Genomic DNA, 26360 nt, shown 5'->3' on the forward strand with positions numbered 1-26360 from the left:
CTCACCCCGATGCAAGGCTTTTATACTCACCGGCATCGAGACTCCCTGTCGCCGCGGTCCAGCCCATGACAGGGGGAATGGCACCGACGACAGCTCCCACCCATGTGTTGGCAATGCTCATCCTCTTCATGGGCGTGTAACAACACGTGTACAAGAAAATGTTGAAGGCTCCCAGGGCACCAGTGAGAGGGTTTACTCCCAGTGTCAGCAGCGCAATTCCCGGGATGCCGCAGGAGGCAGCAAAAGAGACAGCGAGTAGAGGGCTGCGGAGAGAGCCGGAGACACACACTGAGCGCAAGTCTGTCTTAAAGAACAACCAGTCCCGCTCCTTTTGCCTCCTCCCAAAAATTAAGATTGGATTTTTACTACTTTTTCACTTGCCCAGCCCAAATTTTCCCATTTGAACCCCCCACCCCAAGAAAAGCCTTTCTAAAAAAGTTAAGACAATCTTGCTACTGGTTTGCAGTGACAGGCAATCCTTGTTGTGAGCACCGTGTTCACCACAGAAATTCAGCCTCTGCAGCTAAACAGCCCTTACGGAGAGCTGGTGCTTCCAGCAGATCTTTCTCTTTCATTTCAATCTTAGTAAATTCTGACCTCTGGAAAAAGCACTTAGGGTTTAGAGTAAACGAGGATGGTTGTAGCCTGTCAGATTTTTAACTGATTGCAATCATTGAAGGGATCCTTTGACTGAGATGCAACAGGGTTAGACACAAAATTAGGAAGCATTTACAAGAAAAAAGAGTACATTCAATCATTTTGAAATTACATCAACAGGAATAAAGTACTTTTTTGCTTTACTGAAAAAAAGGGCTGATTTTTCTGCATTCCCATTTAGCTTACACACTGTGCTAAGCAGGGGTAGCACACCAAAGCAATTCTGGCAGCAGAATCAAAATTAAAACTTATTATCTTCTAAGTACGACTGGAATTAACTGAAGATATTCTAGGTTTGGCTGAAAGCAGCAAACATCAGAGATGCAAATGATTTCCGTTGATTTCTACTCCACATCAGCTAAGAGCTCAGGGAAGGTTGGAAAATCTTGTTAAAATCTGTAAGGAAGTGGCTGAAGCTACGTAAACTTCTGCTAATAAGTTCCACAATAAACACCCAAATACGACGAACAAGGATTTTTTGTTTGGCTACCAAAACCACGCCATGATGCAACCCTAAGCAAGTTTTATTTGTGATCCCTTGCACAGATCAACACGTTTGCTGCTGGCGGAGATCTCTTCACATGTGCTCGTTCGAGGGTGTTTGGTATAATGGGAAGAGAGAATTAAATGCCACTAAGAAATAACGTGGTGTGGGAGACCTCTGGAAGGGAGGAAAATGCCATTAACTGAGTTGCATTTAATAACCCATGTGGCTAAACACACACTTCTAGTCATCCATATAAGACAAGAAAATATGTGTGCTTGCCACAAATGTCTCTGCATGAAGTTTAGCTTTACATGTTTTGTCTAATTGAAAACTATGCAGCCTTTGTATTCTACAATCACTTTGCCCTCTGGTCAAATCCTTAACCCTAAAATACGTGTTGCAAGCACTACTCCAACCCTCATAAGAAAAATTTGCTGGTGGGGATGAATTTTATGGGAGTTTTATCAGCAAAAAATCCTACCCTTCAAGTTTTGATTTTTAAGGCCTTTGTTGAGCCAGTATGGCATGGGCATCCTAAATAACTAGAAGAACTAAAATGAGCAAATCTCACACTAAAGATCTGCCTTCAATTTAAATTAAATCGACTAAGTCATTTTATCCAGCTTTTCAATACCATCAACAGATTTTAGGTTACGGAGCGTGCACAGAGCACATTTACGCTGCAGCATTACCAGTCTTGGTGTTACTAATATATCAGGAGTAGAGGCAGGGTACATCATTGCCATCCACTGACAATGAGATGTATAAAATTTAAGACTGTTTTCAGGAACCATACTGTGAAAGGAGCCATACGGTGCTGTGCTCTCTGGTTTTGCAGCTAGCAGTGCTCTTTTGCAGCAAGGCAGCAAAACACAATCTGTACCGTAAACTGCCTCAACGCCGACTACAAATGCCGAATTTCGTAGATGTTGCCCCTCTGCAATGAAAGCCTGACTGGGTTTGGTTAAACAAATCTATCTTGACTGATTCCTGAATAAAATACAGTCAGACAGTAAACACCAGATTTACACAATACACACTCTCGAGGCGACAAAAGACCAGCGTGACCCTCTGAGGCCAGGCTGCCCACGTCGGCTCCCGCCGGGCTCACAGACATAAATGAAGACACAGTTTGACCTAATGCAACGAGCGCTTTCCTCACTAATCAAGAGTGAAGACTCCCGATCCAAAGGAACGCTACACACCACCAGCTGGTCACCCAGCAGCAGAAACCAGCCCCTCACGACTCCTACGGGCAGGGAAGGCAAAGGCTGGGAGTGCAAAGACCCCTGCGCCGCTGAAGCCAGCACTGTGTCCCCCCACCGGTGCCAGCCCCGACACCACCCGTGCGCTGCCCTCACCGATGGGTTGGCAAAGTACCTTTAAAAAAGAGGCTTTATCAAAAGGGAAGGGTGAAGTTATATGGCTGAGGCCTCCAGAAAAGCTGTGCTGTTCCTGAGGCATGAAAACACACTTTTCTTTCTCGGTTTCTTCCTTTTTGCCTCTTTAAAAGGAAGTTCCTGGAGGCTGTTTGATTAGGGTCTGTAATAGTCCTAACAATCTCAGGGGAGGGAATCAAGTCAGTGGCGGTTGTTCTTCATCAGCAGTTGAACTATAATACTTTTGGACATCCTGAAAGTATTGCATTTTCTACTTCTCTCCAGTGTTTCCTTAACAATCAAGGAACTGTAAAAATTCTTCTAGAAGAGTAACTGTCCAACTTACAAATACAACTCCAACTGAGATCAGAAACTCAAACTGCGGTCTGATGATTCAGCTTTGTTGTTTCTGCCCCTCAGAATACTGTTTGGCATCACAAAGACACTGCAATCGGGAATTAGGACCTTGCCTGCTTGGTGAGACATGAGGCAGAGGAGAATTCAACTCACTCTCACATAAATATGTCATGTTTATAAGGTCTAGGAGAAGTCTAAGCAGCTCCTCATTGGGAAAGAGAGAATGTTTGAGGAAAACATTGGGAGATTTCAGTCACTGGTGCAGTTCTTTCTGCTTCAGTGACTTGCAGTATTTTAATAAGACAAGACTGACTCTTGTTTAAATCAGTGCAGTTTCAGGGTATTCCAACCTCTACTAGCTCGTAGTCTTCTAGGGACTGTTACGCATCTCCGTGTTCACACTAGGTCTGTCATAAGTCAGGCATGCAGCATGAGGCTCGTTGATTTGGTGCACGTTCCTTTGCCAGACTGCCTGTATCTCACCCAGGGAACACAGGACAGCAGGATCTCATTCTGGAGCAGGAGATAGGCTGTGATGCTGAGCTGTCACTGAATTAGCCCCATCACCTAATGACCACGCAGCTCCTCCCGCTACAGCCTCGTGACACCGCGCAGTCCAGCGTGCATCACAGGAACATCAGTCCTGGGTAACCCAGCACCAGAGAATCCTCATGCGGTGGTCAAAAGTGGCTGCGGGGTCTCTGCTGGCTTCCTTCATCCTTAAACCATCTCAGGCAGTAAGTGCAGGCTGATGACAGATGCTGGTACATAAGCCTCATTTCACTTGGGCGTTCACTTATGCTAAGGGAATCGCTCCCATGGGAAAAAAAGGCAATCTTCCATTGGAAAATTGGCCAAGGAGCTAGCTCAGAAAGCAAACATATTGAGTAAGAAACTAGGTTTTATGATGGATTCTTGGGAGGAGTTGGTTTCAGTTATTTGACTGATTAAAATCAGACTTTGGAAAAATACTACAAGTGCCAAATGAGCTCTCTTCAAATTTCAGCTCTAAAATACCCAGTTTGTCACCACATAGGACACCTCCTAAAGGAAAACCAAAAACTGGTAGTTCTGCCTCGTTCCTCCTTCTCCTTTACTGAGCATGCATCTGCCAAAGTCTGCCTACTAACACTGCTAAAAGACACTCACATTCAACTAAAAGCTTTTGAGAGAACTTCAGCTTGAACATTGAATAATCAAACCCTTCCTGACCGAAAGAAAATGCGGTGACATTTCTCTCCCACAGCATTTACCCAAGATGGACTCTCCCCAGCCACACTCCACTGACAGCATCCAAGAGGAGGAGGAGGTGCAGGACGAGGAGCAGAGACCCACGTTTCTCCTCATTCAACTCAAAGCTTTTGTTGACACAGAGGTGTCCGGAGAGATGCTGTCGGTCAGGCAGGGAGGATTGCTCGAGAACACCCAGAGCTGTCTGGGGCGGGGAAGGGGGAGCAGGCAGGAGGAATCCCATGCGGCCGATATTCAGGCATCCCCTGCACACACAACCACCGGGCATCCATGTGGACCCCACTCATCGTATTGTTAACGGAGACTTTGGACAACGCAGCTGCCTGTTTTAATTCATGTGCAACAGCAAATTCTCCGAACCTAGTTGCCACTTACATATGATCTGGTTATACCTATGTAATGATCTTACACACATGTGCATGAAATATATTGATTTAATAGGCTCCAGTGTCATGGATACTAGCACTTATTGACTCACAGTGTTACTTGGAAAAATGGAGAGGGGAAAACAAATTAAAGCATTTGCCCATCTATAAAATGAATGTACTATTTTACCTATTTCACAGCAGCATTAGCAAGCTTAATATCTATAAAGATCAATAGCATCACTACTACACATGCTTTTCTATGCTGTCTTTGGCTCTTTGGCAAAACATTTTGTGAAGATGACTGTCAAAGTACAGTTTGATCTGCAATTTAAAAAACAGTATGAAAAAGGGGGGCAAAGTTCAAAGAAAATTTTTTTAAGAAAAAACAATCAAGAAATTAGAGAAAATTCCCTCTTAAAAACCTATTGATATTTCGAAATATGGAAAATTCCTGCATCAGCATCTAATGCTTTGACCTGTCTCTGTGAATATATTGACACTCATATACAAACACAGACACAAAGCCCATATGAATTCTGAATAGGCACATTCATGCAACCAGCACTTGTATGCAATTCATGTTCAGATGTTATGTAAATATGTAAGAAACTTAATTTTTGACCTTGTGTTAATGGGAAACAGGGCACACAAAACATATTTACATAAAAGTGTAAGCCTGAACGTAAGTGTCCATTTAAAGCTGCCTGCATATTTTTCAGGTGAAGCACAAGCGCTGATATTTGAAAATTGGATTCAAAGCCTAATAGAAAAGGTAATAAAACAAATCCCGTCTTCTCCCTGTCTGTCAAAAACCTTTTATGGAAACATCACCCACTTCTAAAAGGGCAAACTAAAAAAAAAAAAACCCAACCAACCAACAATGCTCTTTTGTTTTGCTGCAGCACGCACAGAACACCTTAATGGATTGAACCATTCAAATTCCCAGCTGGTTACTTTGCATTAGATCTTATTATTATTGACAACTCTCCCTCGAGCCACAGGGCCAGGGATCTGTCCTGCCAAAGGCAGGGTGATGGTCGAACACAGGCAGGAGAGGGATGGTGAAGAATGAAGCGCAGAGGGCAAGCACTGTGCCGAAGGGCAGGAGGCCAGGCAGAGGCACAGCACCACTCGCTCCCCCAGCACCGGCCAGGCTGCGCATCCCCACAACGCACCCACTGCATCCAGCCACGGGCTGGGCGGGAGGAGGAAGGTGGGAAGGGAAGGAACTTATTTAGAACCATTTCCACGTCCCAGCGAAGCCAAGACATGCATCCTCACTTTCCTCTGACTAGGATTTTAGTAATGCCAAATGCTCTGTGCAGACTACACCCTTTAATTAAACTGCAATTCTGCTTCTTTTTTATGATGACACAAAAACTGCTTTGGGTTTTTGGTGAGTTTCCCGTTCTGTTCAAAACACAGGTTCAGCAAGACCACCACGCTTCCTCCCCTCACTCATTTGCTGCTGTTGCCCCCAGAAATGATCCTAAATTATCCCTGACTTCAGCATCTTCCACGGTGGCAGGTAAACAGGACCGAGACAATAAAGATGAGATTGACGGCTCAGATTAATCTCAGTATTGCTACTCTGGGTGCAAATTCCATCTGCATATAGTGTCAAAACAATTTGTCGTAATAAGAAAAGGAACAGCCTGAACCAGCCTCACGCACATACAGGCTGAAAATAGTGGGAGCTTGGAAGAAGGTATTTGGCAGACAGAACACAAGTGTGATTCTCATCTCTGCAATTTCATTTCGCCATCACAGGCTGAGATACGAGGCCAGTGCATGAACGCTGTTCCAAAGCCATAATTAAAATCAGATTTCAGGAGGAAGCATCGTAAGTTGCTTATTATTTCTGGAATCTGTAGGTACTAAAAATGTCCCCGGACTACTAGCCAGTACAAGACTGCTGGAGGAAGCCCCCTCCTCTTCCTAATTTTTTCCAGGTCAGCAGTAAGTTATTAAGGCTTCTGAAGCCACTTACAAACTCAGAAAAAAGCATCAGCCTGGAGTTTTTGCATTTTTCCACCAGCAATGAGAGGTTACACCAGCTGAAGTGCAAGTCACAGCCCTCTGAAGGTTTCTGTGGCCGCGAAAGCCCATGTTATTTCAGGAGTGAGGATGTCCATGGACAACCCCAGCATAAATGCACCTAATGCCGTGCAGAAAACCATCATTCTCCCCAGCTGCTGATTTACACTTTTGCTCATCTCCTGGCATCTTCTCAATTCCTGCGGCCAGGCAACTGCCAAAAACAAGTCCCAGGGTAGGAGCTGAGCCTGTGGTCACCATGACTGTCATGTGGTGCTGAGCTACAACTTGGTCACCTCCCTCAGCTGCAGAAGTATCAGCCAAGGGATTTTTTTCATTTTATTTATTTATTTTTTTAAAGAGCAGCATCCAAGAACTGCTGAACCCTCCTCCACAGCTTTTAGAGGTCTAGCAAGAAAATCAGGGAAGGACATCAACCCCAGGAGTGACACTAGGTAATCCCATCCCACTGGGAAGATGCAGGGCGCTGAAGACGTTGCACACTGCAGCAACGCATGACTGCCGCGAAGCCTTCCTGCTCCCGTGGCTTAGGTAAGGGGCAGAAGGACCCATCTCCTTCAAGCCCACATCTGGATTGCATTTGTGTCATTTCCAGCTCTGCTTCCCCAGATGGACAGATGCCTGAAACCAGCAGTGGGGTTGTCTGCTGGCGCAAGTGCCGCAGAGTCAGCTGACTGCAAAAAATGAGCCAGAAGGCTGTAAAAAGCACATTTTGCCTCGAATAGTAACGGTAGCTTCCCTGAGATTATTTTTGATGGGAGGTTAAAAAAACCCACTCATACAGCTTCTAAGCTCAAAGCAAGGCACAGAGCATTCAAAACCAATCAGTAATCACGGCAGAAAACTGAATGATGGCAATCTACCAACAGTGAAATTAAATTTTAACTTTCCACACAAATCCTTTCAGCCTGCATATTTATATACTTAGTAATAAAAACCATATTCATGACCATTGTCAGCTGTAAAAGTTCTACAGTAATAACAACAACACTAATGGAAACTGAAACTGGAACAACATTGCCTGGATCAGTAGCTTCATCGTTGATGACTTTTCTAAAATTATTCTAATTTTTTTGCAGAAGACATTAAACTCCAGAAGAGTCCTACAGACAGACTGGGGATGCACCTGATAGAAAAAACATCCACACTCAGATCTGACATACTAAATCAAAGTGGTTACACCGCGATACATTATGACTCCTAATTAGCAGAATTTTGAGGCAGCATATGTTTTTTCTAAAGACTCAAGGCATGACTGACAAAATATTTTTATATTCAACTACAACTTCCATTTACAGATTGCATTAGTCTCAAGGAGAGATATTTCTTTCCAATTCAAAGGAAAAAATAGCTTTAACATTGGCAGAATGGTCATACTGCCAGACTCCTTTATTTCTTTCCTGTAGATCCGATTCAGCATCAGGCAAGCTTTAGTAAACACAGGCAGTCCATGCTCCCACTTTTGATATCATCTTCCACAGGTACATTGTGACTGAACATTATGAAAAGCCCAAGAACCTGCTGATTGAGCCTTAATCTTCCGAAGTACCAGAATAATATTAAACTGAACGATATCTATCAATAAGCTAAAATGGTACTATTTTAAGGGAAAAAATGTAGAGAAAGATCTTAACAGATACTAATTTATTCTCTCTCAGTCATGCAAGAAAGTTCATGACTCACAACAAGGGATGAAGGATGATGTATTTTGAAACTAAATTACACTTTTAATTGGGAATTCAATTTTTCCCAATCAACTCCAAATATCAGAATACATGCTTGTCTATCATTTACCACTGAAGACTGACAAGACGTCTTAGATGTCATTTAGGAGGTGCAAACAAATGGGGAGCTTTGTCAAGTTGGTTTTTTTTTTTTTTTTTTTTTTTTCCTTTAATGAATTATTTAGCTTTGTCTTCACAGGTTAAGAAGCAGTATCTATATTCTGTGTCTGGTGTCTCATCCCCCAAAATGTGTTGCTGTGGCACATCAGGCTCTACGTGCACTACACTTATTTAATTTTATATTGAATCCCCTTTAACTGGGTATAACACTACCACAATCTTTAAGACTGCCAGAACACACTGGTTGCAATTCTGCCTGGTTATGTTTTTATAACTGCCTTTTTTGTGAATTGGTTTCTGGTAATAACTACGACAAAGATGTTGACAGTCTCAGATTGGACAGTACTTTTCCCCAAATGTAAAAAAATAGTGTAGAAAACAGAGGAAAAGTTCTAAAACCAACTCGTAACACGAAGTCTGAGCTGAGGAGGAACTCTGTGTTAAGAGGAGGTATGAAACTTGTAGGTGCTCCCACAAGCCTAACGAGCTGGGTTAATGGGTAGCATTAAGCACACTTAAATCAGGAGTTCAACACCACAGCATTGTGTCTCCAGACAAGAGTTTACCGACCTAAATCTCAAATAAACCTCTTTAAAATGCAAATCTCTGCAAAAGGAATTACCTTTAATATCTTTCCTTTGTCCACAGGGCTCAGCCAGATCCATCAGCGCCCACCTGGATGTGGTTTTGAATGACATCTGGGCCATCAGCAGGGAAACGGTGAAGGATTCAATGAGCGGTGTCTCAATCTCCCAAGGAATGTCATACGGTAAGAACTCAGCATACGAGAAGCTCAGCGCTGGATAAACACATATAGGTCTCGCCATGGAGTTGCCTTCTTGAGTTCTGGCACAAAACTGCCAAGCTTTGCTATCTAATATACTTGTTCAGAAGGGTACTCAGTGTAAATAAATACAGACTAGGATAAAATATCCCATATCTGTGTCAATTCATTTCTCTCCCAATGAAGAAACAACCCATGCACGGAGCCCAAGCTACCCTGTCATGATTGTGTATTGCTATTGTATAAAAGCATAATCAACGCTGTGTTTTAACCAAATTGGAGGCAATTAATTCCCCTCGCTCCTCAAGAATCTGAGCTGCAGATGTTCTGTCTCCTCTGCCAGAGCGAGGGACTTTAAAACTATCATAAACAAACACGGCTAATTTAAAAGAATCATTTCATCTTGAAAGGGACACATCTCTCTTATTTATGCTTGCGTAAATCAAAATTGGCTTGATCGATTTTGCTGAAAGTTTCCACAAAGACGCACTGTGTATGCTAAGCTGAGGTAAGAGGAATTTCAACTCAACTGAAAAACAGAGAACTCTGCACACCCTCAGCACGGCGCTTTCTCCTGCACATACCCTGCTCTCATTTTTATCAGTCTAACGCCACGCAAACGATGCCAGGAGCCGGTCATTCACTGTTCATGGGTCCAGGAGTCTGCCCAGGGGACTGAGACCAAAACACCCACAGGTTTGGGATGAGATAGCTCAGGAAACCCTGGGGCGACTTACTGTTCACAAATACCATGTTCAGATGGAAATAAAACTTTTTATGCTGCCCTTTGTTATTACACTGCGGCTCCAATTGGGCCTCGTCACTTCACTTGAAGTAAAAAATTGAAAATGAAAAGGACCTACACTTGTAAAATGTTTATGCTCTTATTACACTTGCTATACACACCAGAATGCTAATCATAACAACCCTCAGCAACCCTGCGGAGCGTCAGCACACTCCTTGTTCCATGGCTTTGTTGGGTAGGAGTGAAAGGGTGAATAATAATATTCACAGCTTCCCTGCAGTTGAGAAAATGTAAATATTTTTTTAAAGTACTAACAAGACAAACCTACAGTAAATTTGAAAAATGTCCCCGTAATATTTAAACTAAATCCTCCTCTTTAACCTAACAAACCTAACCTTATAACACGGCAGTTAAGTGATCCATTAATTTTATTTCAAAATCTCAGTTCTCTTTTTGTTTAAGAACCAGAGACCAGCTGACAAACAGGATGGATAATACGGTCTCTCCAGAAACATTTTCCTGTGCTGTAGTGATTATGATTAAATCTAGCATGTGCTTCTGCAGAGCACTCAGCCAACGTCTAGTAAGCAGCAGTTAAAGAAGTCTCAGGCCAGTTGTCCACCTCATTAAGATGGAGAAAACTAAGTTCTAAAGTATTTATCAACCAGTTCTTAAAAAAAAAAAATAATAAAAGAGAGAAAAGATAGTCCAGCCATTCTTGGTATAGGATCACTGACTCCAAATACATTCCCAGGAGCCACAAAAATGAAAGAAATAAGTTATCCCCCACAGCCACAGACAGCTGGACAAGAAGCAATGGTCTGCAGTAGAAGGAGCATCAGGCTGTAGACACCATTAAGTGGAAGAGTAATCAAGCAGATGAGCCTGTCAAATTGCAATTTAAGTCAGACCCTTCCTGCCTATCTGCAGATTCCTCTGCAACACTGCAAGCACGCATCTGATATTCATATCATCTTAAGACTCTATAGCATGCTCTTAAGTTTCACCTGAGACGTGAAGAGGATGAGGATGGTTGTAATTTGGGATTTCTGCAGTATTATTTTGGTAGTTTATCCACAGTTAGCATCTGGAGCTATAGTTTAAAAATATTCGGTGGAAAAAAAGCAAAACCCCTCTTTGTATACCATCAAAGTGCATGAATACACCATAACTATTGTCACACACAGGCAGCAGAATCAGTCACTGTGGCCCACGCTTTACAGCTTGATTTATAATATAATATTCCTTGTGATTCTACAGCCCTAGAAAAAAAAATTAAATAAAACATATCAAAGAGGTTCTCCACATATCTCAACCTCAGGAATGCAGCTTTTCTAGTCATAAAGACTAGAGAGCAAGCATCTGTGTTAGCACAGCTAATTAAAATGTAAGAAAAACCTCTTTTATATCTGACTTGTGAAGTTGATAACATGTAAGTTATAACTTGTATAAGACATGATAAACTCTGTCCTTCACAGAAAGAAATGCACTTCTAACGTGACTTACTGTAAACAGATCTCAGGGTATAGCAGCTTCTAATCAGAGGCAGCTCCGTAATGGACTTGTTGAGCGGTGACATTTCCTACAACACTTGGCACACGTTAAATAATGATGCTCTTGTGGTTAAACCAGATAAGGTTCAATACTAATACAGGGAACAAAGTGTTGGGTTTTTGACTGCATTAAGCCAAAATGTACAAACATGAACCTGAAATGTTTGACAGACACAGGAAGAAGAGCCATCAGGAGAACACTGCGCTAAGACGGGAAAGGATCTCGAGCTTTAATTTTGCTTATTTGTGCAGTGTAAGGGGGAAAACTCGCTTTAACATCACCTTTGAAGAAAATGACTCATGACTAGTCAGTTAAAAAGGAGTCAACGGTTACAACTGATGGCCAAGAGGCCCGTTCATATCGGATACAAAGATGGAAGGATTAGTGTACAATAGCTTGGTTCCCTCCAGCTCACGGGGCTCTACCCCCTGGTGAGGAGCTGACATGAGAGGATAAGACAACTCCATTAGGAGCCCGTATCACTTCTCCGCAGCGCTCCCCACAAGCAGATGGAGCAGCTATTTAGCCAAATGCACCGTGACTCCTGGTTTATACATGAGCATCTGGGATGTTTCCTAACGTGGGGCGATGTACAATGTACTCCGATTTATCAACTGTCCCACACGCAATTAAAGATTCAGATAAATAATTTGGCAGCCAAGGCCCCTTGGCTGAACTGAAAAGCAGCAAGGCGTGAGGGGTCAAGTGTTTCCGCAGGATTTATATTTACCAATCAGAGCTGCCTGCAAAGGAATGTCTCCGTTGAGCTGCGGCAGGATTAGGTCCGGGCAGGAGTGAGCTGAAGGTGCTAGCCGGAGAGCTAGCAATTTCTTTTGTTTCAACTGAAACAAATTTCAATGTAATGTTAAGCGTTATTGAAACAACCCTCTTTATTGCCCTAAGAAACAAAATATATACGTAGTTAGAGCTATATAATTTCCTGCTAATACACATTTTGATCTGAGGATAATGTGCAGTATCACCATTTTTCCGTGCATTCTACAAAAGGACTCTAATACCTTAGAACCATTTAATCAACATCCTATGCAGGCAGTGAATAGATAATTGAAATATAAGTACTGTCATCCATATCCCCTTTGGGAAAGTGACACAGTAAGCATTATATCATTCCATTAGTCCATCCTTTGATGTGGGTTTTATTCTCATTAAACTATGTTTTAGCCTCAAGGTTTCTTCCCCCCCCACCCCTCTGTGACATGGCCATGCTGGGGAAAAAAAAAAATACTCTGCTGTTCAAAAGGCAAGAACTACATTTTTACAAGCAATTGTACATGTCAAAAATATAAAGCTGCCTTTTTAATTTCTTGTTTACCAAATACAGTCAATGACAGCTTCTGGAAAACACAGGGTGGAGAAAAAAAAAAAAAAAAAAGGAAGCCAGGAGGGTGGTGGTGGGGAAGGAATGCATTTACTTGTTTGCAAATAATAAAGCCTGAACACAAGCAGGATAAAAAAAATGCTTGAAAAGGCTGCCGTGATGGTGTCTGCTTTGAATTGTGCCCTGTTTAAACAAGAGGAAAGCCTCCCACTGAAAAAAGAAACATTTTTATCATTCAAAAAGATCTCAGGGCAGTCCTTTTAAAATGAGGTATTTTCTAAACAAAATATTGGAATGTTTCCCTGCAGGGAACAAGCATCTGATCTCTTAAAAATGATTATTCTTGAAGAACTGTAGATTTATGCAGTTTTTGTTTTATTTGTTTTAACTTAAGTAGAATGAAACCTGTCTGAAATGACCACCCAAGGGAGCAGACCAGCCAGCTAAGCAGAGGCTGATCTTCAAATGGGAACCGAAGTTGTCCTGAAACCCTTGGGGAGGTTTTAAACCGCTGGCTTAAACCAGGGCTGGCTCGTGCTTAACGCAGGTTTCAGCCTAAGCCGAGGACAACGGATTTCCTCTCACTTCCATCAGTGTAGCTCCACTAACAGCAGTACAAATACTCCTGATTTGCATTAGTGTTAGCAAGCAAAGGATCAAGCTAATTATACTGAGTTATCAACAGTGATTACAGGAGGATTTTTTTTTTTTTAAATGAAGACACATTTTTTTCCAGCGTGGACTGGTTTTGTTACAGTTGTAACAGCAGGTCTCTACAGGCAGCTGAGTGGAAAACTCAGCGTTACACAGAATTGGTCTTGAGTCGCAATGTGTTTCTGAATAAATAGGGAAAGTCTGACGTATTGCGATTTTCTATCAGTTTATGAATGCCCAAATTATCTATTTGCAATTACAACTGCAATTCATAAATATAAGCAATATAAGCCCCCGGTGAGAAACACTACTAGCTTAGGAGCTCTTTTTGGTCTGATTCTTCGTGAGTTTGTCTTATAGTTCGAACTGACCCAAGCCAACAGTCCACCCAGAAATGTCAACAAGTAGAGAAGCATTTACTGTCTCCGTTAATTGCAATAACCATCTGCTGTGGCCATAAGAAGCAGGAAGCTCATATACAGAACACAGCTCCTTGTGCATTGCTAAATGAGGAGGTTAATGGGATTCTAGGAAAAAATATTCACCGCACAACACGACGATTTATTTCTTTTGAAGCATACAAGGCATTACATGTGTCGTGCCTTCTTCTGCCATGTTAATAGACTTAAACTTCTTGAATGCTCAAGGAAAAGCAAGCTTGAGAGTGCAACTATCTGATAAGGAGAATATAATTAAATGCCATAGCGTATTATTCTTATAGTGAAGGTTTTTGACTGAATAAAGCCAGGAGCACCCAGGTCTGACCTTAGACCTGACCCCGCTGTGAGCAGGAGATTGGTCTACAGCTCTCCTGAGGTCCCCTGCAGCCCCAGCCATCCTCTGACCCGTCCAGTATGACACATTGTGGCCCGGGTGACATGAAACCTGGAGGTAAAGCGAGGGAGAAATCCCAGCCCCGCTCTCGGGCAGACGTTGCAGCCAGTGCTAAGACCAAAACCAAAGGGCTGGGTACAGAAAACAGTTGCAAGCTGCAAAACACTGCAGGAGCAGAACCGAAAGGCGTCTACATGGTCATGAATTAGTTATTTAGATCATGCTGTTTGATGACTTATTTTTTTTAAGATGAAAAACTATTCCTGTAAAACTATTAAGTTTTTTATGAGTGCTTAGCACAGCAGATCCAGCAGTACTGTAAGTTCATAAAACCAGCTGCTTTTTAACAAGAGTGTGTGCAGTTCTGTGTAGAAGGGCAATCAAAGCTGTCACTTTGTACAATATAATGGAGCAGGACACTTGTCATCCTGGAGGCTAAGCTCACTCAGCTACTGCAGCTAATACTAGAGATTTATTTAAATTAATCCGCAGGAAAATTAAATCCATTACCTTAAAAAGCAAGGGAATAAATCACACCCAACAGGAAACCAGGAAAAGCTGCTGCCATTTCAGTCGAATCTAAGGCTGCGTGAGCACATGAAATTTTTCCTCGTTGATGACATAAAAACAATTCATAGCAGGAAAAATAATATCAGCTGTTGTTATAATGCAAAATGCAAAGCAGCTCAATGAGTTTAACACTGCAGCCAAAGTATGAAGAACATCTCAAGCTGTTTGTATTTCCAAACAAGACTTGAGGGGTCAGAGGAGGGAGGAGGACATGTGGGCAGGCTGGAATGATGGATGGCGCTTAGTGGCATGCTGCGTTTGGGTCTACTCTTTGTTATTTTTGCAACAGGATGTCTCTGATTACTCTCTGAATAGAGAATAAGGATGGTTACATCTCATTGCTCAAAGTGTGCATTTTTTTCAGAGCCTTACAAATTAAATAGGACATTGTAAAGCAAGCAGTCAATGAACTATCAGGTGCTGTTTGTCATGAATCTAGCAACAGTGTCAGAAGACTCCCTGGGGGCATCAGAGGTGGGTTTGGGGCTGGAAAATAAAGTGTATGTGCTCTTGTCCCTGCGTACAGCAGACCCCAGCTCTTCAGAGTCTTTCTGTGTCATTGCCTATGTAGTTTGGTCCAGGTCAAATGACATGAAGTATATAAAGCAGGGGGACACTAAGCCTCTAAATAACTATTTCAGCCATAAAGGTGATGCAATATGGAAAGGACTTCACAAAGGATGGTGGACAACTGCTTCTCCACATCTCACCCTTCCAGAGATCTTTGCACAACTGGCTCCCGGCTGACAGGGTGCTGCCTGGAGCAATGGTCAGGCCAAAGCTGCCTAACTTAAACACTTCTGGAGTGTCACTGGTGAGATAACAACACCCTGTCCCCAGCCAGCCCTCAGGGGCCACAACGACGTCCACAGGGCAGCCCCGGCCCCGGAGTGTTTCTTTGAAAGCTACCGAAGTTCCTCACCAATACCAGAGGAAATTGCAAGTCCTTGGCAGCTTGTAGAAAAGGCTGAGACGTGGGGCCTTGGGAACCACCTCAACACATGTGAGGGAAATGAACACGCATAAATGTTGCCAGGACAGGGGGGGTTGTGTTCTCTTCTCAAAGTGAAGGCTTCAGGCAGAAAGGATGGGGAGAAATGCTGGAAGCAAGGTCAGTTAGAACTGACAGCTGATCTTAAACCTAAATAAACGTGGGGCTGAAGCTGCAAATGGAGGCCACTAAGTGAAACACACGGGAATAATTTCTCTACAACAGCGTAACATTTCCTAATGAGCCAGCTCCATGCATTAGCTTTTCTAAAATAGAGACACCAGGGACTGGATGACTCAGTAGCACCAAGCACCGCTCACTGGGGCTTACCAGTTTGATTCTGGCCCCAGCTCAAAGCATCTAAGAATTATCTTCATGATGCCACCACCTCTATAAAAAATGTCAGTGGTCCCAGTGCAGTTTCTCAGCTGGCAGGAGTTCCCATCAAACCACCACCGATAGCCTTTCCAAGAAGGTGCGGTGAGCCAGCACGATGGAGAGTTAACAACCTTCTCACTCTTCAAAAGGGATCTCAAGCTCAGGACTGGACCACACAAAAACTGCTACCCATGCTGACCAGTTCTGTAACAAGGACTATGCAACATAAATAAAAAGGAAGGCAAGAAAGGAAAGAAGGGAAATCACAATCTATTTACAAACAGTGCAAATGAAGATGGATCGTAAAATGATGCCTCATTTGCTCTGTGTATCCCAGATGATAACACAGCAGAATTAAAAAAGCAGCAAACGTTTCACGATACGAAGCAGCTAAAGAGAAGAAAATGTCAATACTCAGACATCAAACAAATCCTGGCTCAAGAACTCTGCACATATCCCAAGCTCTCTGGATTCCTTCCCAGAGTCAAGACACCAGTCTCTCATATGCAATTTATCCGTCTCTGTCTCGTCTGTTTTTGACTAGTTTTAGCATAGCCATTTAAGGGGTTTATTTAATCAGTCAGGAAGGAAAGAGTTCAAGGAACACCAGGGAATATGTGGCAAAATATAACAAGGTTAGATCACTTGCACTGGATTATTCTCCTCCGGCACACCGCAGAAGAAATAACCCCAGTCAAGGTCTGCATGTTCAATGGTCTACAGGGAACGAGACTGGCATTATTCAAGGTAAGTGACATTTTAAAGAACTTTAAATTAGCTGTTGACAGTCAGGTAGATAGATTGATGAGTGATTACACGAAGTCCCCAACATTAGCATTTTGTGGTGAAAGCAAATATGAAGAGAGAAGTAAGAAAATCCGTTAAATACGGTTTTGCCAATCTGTGGTGCATTCAGATGACAGTGAAGTTCGTCTAAGGACACTGGAAACTTACAAAACAAATGGCTTTCTCTGAACCAAAAGTTGACAGGAAGTTTCCGAGCTATATTTTTGACTCCAGAAACACGGCAAGCCATGCTTGTAGACCATGATAAAAATAGTAGTAAAAAAAGATCCCCCCATCACCTTCCTTCCTAACAAGTGTTCCTTCTTCCAGGGCTAAAGGACCACATGCAAGTGGAGCAGAAGTGCAGCTCCCCTGAACTGCACAACTGATGCTGACACGGTATGTACAACAGATGCCCTCACTGCAGTCGTCCCTAAAATATGTTTTTAAATAAAATTAACTCAACTCAGGAATCTGTAATTAGCACCATCTTCAAGAACAAATCGGAACAAGTTTATTGAAGCACTCTAACTATTTACAGTGAGAGTGAATTTACCCCCAAGGTTCACTTTACTATTTTGTCTCAATTTTCTTGTAATTTCATCCATCACATTTTTTTCAGTCCTCCAAAGGTGATGGATAAAACACAGAAATAAATAGGACCAACTGTTCGCAGAAGCCTAAGGGAAAACATAATTTTGTTATAAATAATCCTTGGCACAAATCATGGAAATGCAATACTAAAATTGTTTGTTGAATCATTTATGAATTGGGCCTTCAGTTTTAGTTTGCAAATAAGTTAGACGTTTATGTTGATGTTCTTTTTCACTTTGTTTTTTTAGCTGGAAAGCAGTCTTTGAGAAACTGAACTGATATATAATCCAGAAAAACAGAATGAATGAAGGATTTATTTCTTTTTATGGGAATCCCTACACTAAAAAAAGGCACTTTTTTGGGGTGGGAGGGAGGGATTTACTTGGGTGATGATAACCTAAATGATGATTAATTTTTACTGTATTTTCACAAGATGCCACCATTGTGAATCTTCACCCCAGCTTTATGCTAAACATGTAGAAAAGGCAAAGACAACATGGTGCCTTACAAAACCACCAAAAAAAAATTAGTTGCAGATACCTCCGCCAGGAGATTTCAATGAATGTTTGTGATCTAACAAATAGATGTGACTACTAAAAACAAGGAACACTTTTGTGCTTATTCTTAGATGTGAAATTTTGAAATTTGTTGTTACAAACTAATGCAAAAGTTCAGTGGAGCATAACTGCGTGCTACCACGCTGTGCATGCAGCCGTCACACATGAAGAAGTACACAACATGAGTGCAAATTCTGCTGTCTTGAGAAATTCAGTAAAGGACAGCTGATTACCCAAACTCCTCACATAAAAGTTATAAACATGCAGAAACATTGAAGAACAGAGGGGTGCATTTCTTTCTTAAGTCTTTTGTCTGAAATTGCTATTTTTCACCATCTGAAGAGAGAGAGGGAAGCTTGGAGATAGATAAAAGCAACGTGAAGACTCATTTCTCATTAGCTGGAGCAGGTGTGCATAGCCTTACCTGATCTGTCCTCGCACCAGTGGTCTGTTTTTTGTCCTGTTCATATTTGAGTCAAATGGAACCTCAAAGAACTGCAATGAAAAAAAAAAAGGAAGAATCAAAATGAAAGGATGCCGGAAAGCATGCCATGCGTGGAATGTAGTGTCTGCATCTGCAGGTGCTTTAATCTCTATTTTTGAAGATTCAGAAATACAACGAAAATGGCAAACACCTTTTACGGAGCTTTGATAGTCTGCATTAACACTTTTGGCATCCCCTTAGAAAGAAAATCACCCGGAGGACAAAAAGAGTTTGCACAAGTCCCCAAAAATTAATCATTTGAAGTAGAGTTTGGTTCCAAGTTCTGTTCTCAACAGGCTTGACACAGCTTTAATACGTACACAATTATATACACACACACACACACAGAGCTCTGCCCCCAGTTTTATACTAATACAAACAGCCCTTGCAAATGATGTGCTTCTGGTATCTAAAAGACAAACACTACATTTTTTTCAAGATCATCTAACTTCTGAGAACCTATAACCCACCCCAAAATCAATCAACTCTTGTAAAATACTACTGAGACTGCACTGAGCATCTACTTCTAGCGGCAGGGAACGAACACACCATATGGTATTATTTAATGTCACAACCCAATTTGACTTTAAATACCGCCTATGGGAAAATTCAGGCGGCACTGTCTTCACGGCAGGAATTCCTGCAGGCTTTTGCGTGATCCATTTTACAAAGAATGCTACTGGAAAAGCTGAATGCACTTTGCTACGTAAAGCCATTTAGCTTTACGTGTGCAAAATAATAATACAAATAGTAAGCATATATTTACTTATAGAAAGAGGAGGATGTATTTATAGAAAGAATATTTTCTACTGACATTATGTCTGAGGCTTTGGGGAACCCAATTATGGTGAATAAGTAGGAAAAGTACCACAACAGATCACAATTTTGAAGAATCAGACTGACGGTAAGCTCAGCACAGTCCAACTGCAGACAGGTTTAAGGTGACCATATGATAAACGACTACATGATAAAATCTATGTTATTCCAGCAAACTGATGTAACCTTTCCCACAACGAATGACAAAATTAACGCACATCTTCATTTTGGCAGTGCCACATTCCTGGTCTTGCTACTGAATGGGACTGCGTTCCCAGGGGAATGTGGCAGACAGGGACACGGGGAGCAGCAGGGACTCCAGCGGAGCCCCACGGTGCACATCGGGGGAGACACTTCATTTACAGGTGCACAGAGATTACAGGAACCACCTTTCCCATCCATTACCTTGAAGTAATGACTATATAACAATGTGGGAACCTTTGCTGTTGCTCCTACGTATTTGCAAGCATAGCAGGGATCACCCATGGATCATCCTGCCTAACACGGTCCGTGATATTCTCCACGTGTGGTGACGTTTTTAACCTCAGGTTGAGTCATCTTCCTGATGGATTTAACCATTCCCAGGAATAAGGTTATAAGCGAGTCCTGCATGCGTACAAATGAGAGTTGAGTGCATGCACGTGCTCAAGCCCACGTGCTGAAATTACCCCGCTTAAACAAAACTTGCTATCAGTGTGCTCTAAAGCCAAGAAATCTGGCAGCAGGCACCATCTTCATGTTTCATCATGCTTGTGACAACACCCAAACTGGGGAACGAATGAGACTCAGGCAGGCGGTGAGGGTAGAGAGGGTAGAAGGTCAAGGAAGCAGCAGCAGAGCCAGCAAAGGGGGCTCTGGCTGCAGGACCCAAACCTGCACTCTCCCCCTCCCAGCCAGCAGCTGTGAACCCCCCCGGAAAAGTGACCACCTTGTCCCTCTCCAGCGGCTGGCCAACACAAATCAATGGATATTCACAGTTGTCAACTCGGCTGAAGCCTGTGCTGCATTTTAATGTTCATCCACAACGGATCCAAAAAAACTACCACTGTTCCACAGAAGAGGAATCCTTCATTGAAGACTGCAGATTAAATGCTCAAAAGTTAAGAAATATGAAAGCATGGAGATCAAAAACATCAGCATAGCTTTTCATTATTAGTTCACATCCAATTCCCCAGAAGTCTCACTTGCTGGGGTGGTGCAGCCTGCAGGGGGTTTGCTCGCCCTAAGTCTCTATCTGGGGCGACTGGACGGAGCGCCTGACCCCCTTCCCACTCCCACCGACTCTCAAAGCCCTCCAATTTTATTATCAATATTCCTGAAGCAAACTCAGGCTGCTCAGCCAAGAGTTACTCACACAGAAGAGGAAGGGACTTCAGGACGAAAAGGAGTTAGTTGACGTGTCTTTTGATTAGCCAGAGCGTGCTGGCACGGTGCGAGGCAGCTCATCTGTTCGCCGTTAGGTAGCAGCTGAGGGGCTACCCCTCCTCCTCTGCTTGCTCCGCCTGACCTGCAGCAGCAACAGTCACGGCCAGCTACAACCGGAGTTGGTGGAGACCCTGGTTCAGAAGCAGGGTGCAGAGGCGCCTCCTGTGCGGCAGCTCCAAGCCCCCTGCACGGACCCCGGCAGCTCCCGTCAGAGGGCCAGGTCAGATCTTCGTGGCCACAATGTCACCCTTGACGCGTTGGATGCTTCACAAAGAACCTCTATAGGAAACCGCGAGTACCTCCGGAGAAGGGAAAGCACCTCGTTTGGATCCAAACCCAGTGATTGCTTCTGACAGCTCAGCATTTTGCTAATGGTTTGTTTCACTGTTACATTTCAGAGACAATTATGCTAAATGAAGAAAAAATGTCATTTGACATCAGACTGCTAGAGCAATGCAAGGAAAAATTCTATAGAGCTAAAGTCTTCTCTCCTGAAAATGTGCTGGGCCGTGCTCAGTTTTGTCTTTTTTTTTTTTTTTTTATAGACACAGTATTTATTTATATTTGCAAAGTCTGACTGCTTTGAACTTACTTCCAATTTAAACTTGTCCATGTGAGGAGATTCTGGCTCATTTCAGAGTATTTAAGGTTATGGATAAAGGTATTCCATGTGTGACGGATAAAATCAAAATAAGGTGCAAGTTTTAAACTCAGTGTGTCTCAAACACAAAATGACTAAAATGAAGAACAGTTTGACAGAACACCTGAAAGAATTTAAACTTATGCAGTAATTGGTATAACCTGACAATACCATAATGAATGTATGAAATATTTCCATACATTTAATATAGTAGTTAACGCCTGAACAGAATACAAAACTTGAACAAGAAAATTATCAGCCTGCAGAGTTAAGTAGTCAAAAAATGTCTGTGTCTGTCGTACACAGACACGGCTGCTCCTGAAATTAAGACTGCTGTATGACTTAAATCTGAATTTTTTTTGCTTTTTAAAATCTGACAATCTGAATAATCTGTTACTGTCAACTGTACGCACGAAACTACATATCCAATTGAACTACAGTTACGAAAAATCCTTTTATTTGCAATGCCCTAGATTCTTTCACTGAGCTAGTTGCTATTACATGTCAGCAAGATGCCATTTATCAAACTTTTCCCATTTTGCTCCCAGATGTTCAGTAAAATTCTCTCTCCACTTGAAATTATTTTCCCCTGATATTCTAGAAAAAATGAAAAAAATGTGCATCTCAAATATCATTCCAAAGGAATGAAAGAGTAAACTCAAACATACTATCTCATGCCAGGCCAACACAGTACCGCCTGTTTTAGCAAAGAGTAAATTCAGTAAGATGAAACCTGGATAAATAAATATTTTAGAAGCACTCAAGAGGCTTTTTCCTCAGGAAGTCTGAATGCATCAGTTCAGCTGGACAAGGCAGAATATTATCTGCCCTAGGTATCTGGGAAGCTAGCCATCAAAGGGACAGACAGAGGGTTAAATCCACAGCATCTAAAAATCCCTGAGCGACAAAACTTGGCAAAAGCTTTCAAAACCCTAACCGAAATTTTAATCAGTATGCATGAACATTTAAAACATGATGATGGAAAAAAATAAATCAGGCCAGCTAGTACTTTGTGGTTTATTTCTCTGGCAGGCTCATCAGACTCTTTGTGTAGATCTCGTCTAGTTAATATACAGTAATTATATCTTAAACATCTAACAATTCTTAGATTAGCTGTCACATTAATGCTTATAGCTGTTTACACTCATGGTTTGGTTTTTTTTTTCTTCTCTTTTTCTTTCAGCTTCTTAAAAACAAAGTGGAAACCAGCATGAAGTGAAATGTTAAAGAACATTTAATTTCTTCAAGCTACCTGCTGGAACCAGGAGCGACTGCATAGGGTAGCTAATCATTCAGACCTCCTGGGGGACACATCGACTAATAATTTGATTTGGACTAAGCCAAGACTCCCTTAGCATCACCTTGCAGATGCAGACGGCATTACACTGTGCTGGCACTTTTAGGACGAACATGATATGGAAAGAGTGAGAGGGTGTCCCGTGCCTTTCCAGGATGCCCTCTCGCTCTTTCCGTATCACCAGTTAAACACCAACACCACTTATTAAGTTTTCAAAACCAGCGGCCTGCCTATTTGCAGTTAATTAAGCCAGTGGAGCGGATGGAAAGCCCTGAGCACGTGCTGCACTTGCCATCCGTGGTCATTCCTGCGGGAGAGATTTTAACTCCTGAATTACGACAGTTCAATACCTTTACTCCTGTTCACATGAAAACATAAATAGAGTGCATTAAGAGGAACAATATGTCATCTAGTTTATCAAACAGATCACCCACACTTGGGCTAGTAAACATCTCTCATGTACCGCTTTGGATTTAGAGCATATCAAGCACCAGCCTGGCCCCTGTCCAGGGCCAGCTCTAATCTGTGACACATGGTGGAAACAGCAGCGGCTGAAATAGGCAACCGGTCTTCCATGTATTGACATAACATTTTACTCTAATGCTAAACACATATTTACATCAGAACCGATAATCCCATGCGTCTAAAGATGGAGCGGAACCCTGCTATTAAAAGATGATTTAATTCAAGGCAGCTCGGTGGGCTTCCCATTGCAAAGCCACCCCTGCAGCTGAGCAGGCTTCCACGTGCTCTTTGGCAGCAGAATTGTCCTCTGCATGGAGGTATTTCTCTCCGCAGCCTCTGTGAAGGGCAGTTCAGGTGAATCTGTGGCACTAATGAGCGAATGAGAAGACGAGGCTGTTGCCAAAGACCAGTCACCACCTCCTGCACTGAAGTGCTGCTGGTCTCCAAAATCCTCTGTGCCCTGCACCGCACTGGGCAGGTGGAGACGAGTTACAGGGGTGGGTGCAGGTGGTGGCCAAAGCCTCTCCTCAGCTAAAAATCTCTTGCTACAGACCCAAGCAAACACTTTTAATACAATGCAAATAATGACCAGCACAACTGGACTCCCCACTTGAGCACTTCACTGCATGTCTACAGCCAGGGGTGAAACTGGGCTGTACAGGGCAAGTGTTGCAAGTACTGGCCTTGTTGAATCAGATGCTTCTGAGGTTCTCTGATCTCCTCTGCTCTACAGTAAGGTCTGATCCTCTTTGGGTTTCTTTGGCATTGCCAAAGAGTAAATAGTTAAACCAGAAACATACCGGAAAACACATGCTGGAAACCAAAACAGTGCATGAGCCAGGGAGGAGCAGGTGGACCAAAACCAGGTGGGGAGCACAGTGGCAGAGCAGAGTCTGGGTACTCGCACCACAACCTGAGGACGCCTGGGAAGGTGATGTCCAGAAAGCCATTCCTCACAGCTGGCCATGTGGCCTCCAAATTCATCAGGTTTTAGCACTAGCCCTTCACGCGAGGTCTCCTCATTTTCCCATGCGTTCAAAGGAAAGCCGCTGTAAGCAGCACTGGAAACCCATCAAGACCACGAAGAGTTGAGCTCCATCCTTTGTGAGTGCTCTTTCCCTCTGTATTACTGAATTATTTCTATTTCTCGTGTTCTCAGTGATTTATCTCACAACGTGATAAAGTAATATATAATTACATAAAAGGAGAAGAAAAACATAACATATGATTTATGGTAAATAAGATCAAAGTCAAGATTATTATTATAGGTTTTCTGCTGGTTTCCTTTCAATCACTTTTATATGAAAACAACAAAGAATAATTAAAGTATATTACAAAGGTCTTTTTATTCAATTGTACACAGATGTGACTAAAAAAAAAAGCTAAGGGGAGGATTTTCAAAAGCACTCATGTACTGATCTAACACTATTCTCACTGAAGTCAACAGCAGTTCGACTTCAATGAGAGCAGAGACAGACCAACACTGAGTGATTCTGAAAATCCCACCCTAATTGTACAAACAAGGGAAGGCTTTAGAGATTGCTGGCTTGGAGATTGTATATTTGAGAATCATAAAGGGCACACAGCACCTGTTTGTCTTCAAGATATGAAAATAAAGCAAGGCAAATACTTTAAGGATTAGAAATTGCCTTTTTTTTTTTTTTTTTTTAAAGGCAGTATCTGTAAACCCTCTGGCTCTGCAGTTCCCAGTCTAGCTATAGATCTGCTTTAATATTTTCCATTTCAAAGAGGATTCTAATTAAAAAAGAGATTGATGTAAGCCTGAACAATGTTACTTACAGATAGAGAAGGGCAGCTAAACCCCAAACTGTCATGTCCCAGTGAACCCAAGAAAGGTCTGCTAGGTAAAGCATCTGTCACAGTTTAATTTATTATTTTTTTAAGAAAGCTTCCACAAAAGACACATTCTTCTTATTAGCCAGTGTTTGGAAGCCCATTGTTGTGTACAGGAAAGAGAACAGGAGGTAACTGAAAGAAAATGTTGGTACCTGCCCCTTCAGAAACATATTTGCAGGATGGAGAATGCAAAGGCTCACAGATCTCAATTAGCGCTGACTTGTCCCCTCACGACCTGCCGTGCGGGCTCTGCTTTTAAGTGCTCAAGAGGTGACACGTTATTTTCTCGACCACTTTACAAGCATGCGACTTTCTAGGGATTCCCAGAGCCACCCACGGCCACCAACACTGAGATTTTGTTTAAGGTTTTGCGTTGTACTTAGCATTTAAGTGCACTTAGCAGGCAGCAGTGCCCAGAGCCGCTGGCACACTGCTCTGTATTTGTTTTCAGCTCATCCAAATCCTTCTAGTGGGTCTGACCAACAAACCAAGTGGTCATTAAACTCTTGCAGCTCAGCGGCCTCTCCACCAGCACTGGCCAAACAATATCCTTTGGCGATACCAGAAGTACCATTACAAGGAGCCTGAAAAGCACAGGACCCTGTTAACACTCAGGAGTGTCAAAGCAGCACGGTGCTAACACCCTGCTGCTCCATCCGCAGGTCCCGTCACAACGATGAGGGACTGGGACAGAGGGCAGGATGACGGATGCATCCCGAAACATGCCGCCTGGAAGTGCTGAAGCCCAGCTGGGTGAACCACCGTGGGTGTGGATGTGCTTGGGGCATTCACCTGGGTAAAAGCAGCGAGGGTGGAGGGAAAGACCATGGGTATGCATGCATGTGTCTGAGCATGCTGCAGTAAGCAAGGAATTAATGAAGCAGGAAAAGATAATTAAGGACTACATGCGGTCTTCAATTGTATGAATAACTTCAAATGAAATAATGGTGCATTTGCACCAAATTATCTACTTTACCCCTATGTACAACATTTTTCTTCATCTTTGCATCAAATTTGCTAGTACCAATAAATGAAAAAAAACCCCAACCAAACTCATTTCATCTCATTTTCTTCAATGCATCTGATGTGCGAGACTTGAAATGGGAGAAAAGACGTGAATCTCCTGTTTCAGTAAACAGGAAACAGGTTGGGTGACAACCGATGAGCCCAGCTCTTCCCACTAGAATCT

The 26360-nt window shown here is 42.6% G+C and overlaps 1 protein-coding gene across 1 annotated transcript in view; it reads right to left on the bottom strand.

The window, feature by feature from the left end:
* LOC130147482 (protoheme IX farnesyltransferase, mitochondrial) overlaps positions 1 to 26360 on the bottom strand; it is a 106354-nt gene that overhangs the window by 15835 nt on the left and 64159 nt on the right. Inside the window, exons 5-6 of the mRNA XM_056334669.1 lie at positions 18612 to 18682; positions 31 to 263 (exon numbers count right to left, since the gene is read on the bottom strand). Coding sequence (XP_056190644.1) covers positions 31 to 263; positions 18612 to 18682 — 304 coding nt within the window. The remainder of the gene's footprint in view (positions 1 to 30; positions 264 to 18611; positions 18683 to 26360) is intronic.

Source organism: Falco biarmicus, chromosome 1 (genome assembly GCF_023638135.1).
Source record: "Falco biarmicus isolate bFalBia1 chromosome 1, bFalBia1.pri, whole genome shotgun sequence".
Taxonomy (NCBI): Eukaryota; Metazoa; Chordata; class Aves; order Falconiformes; family Falconidae; genus Falco; species Falco biarmicus.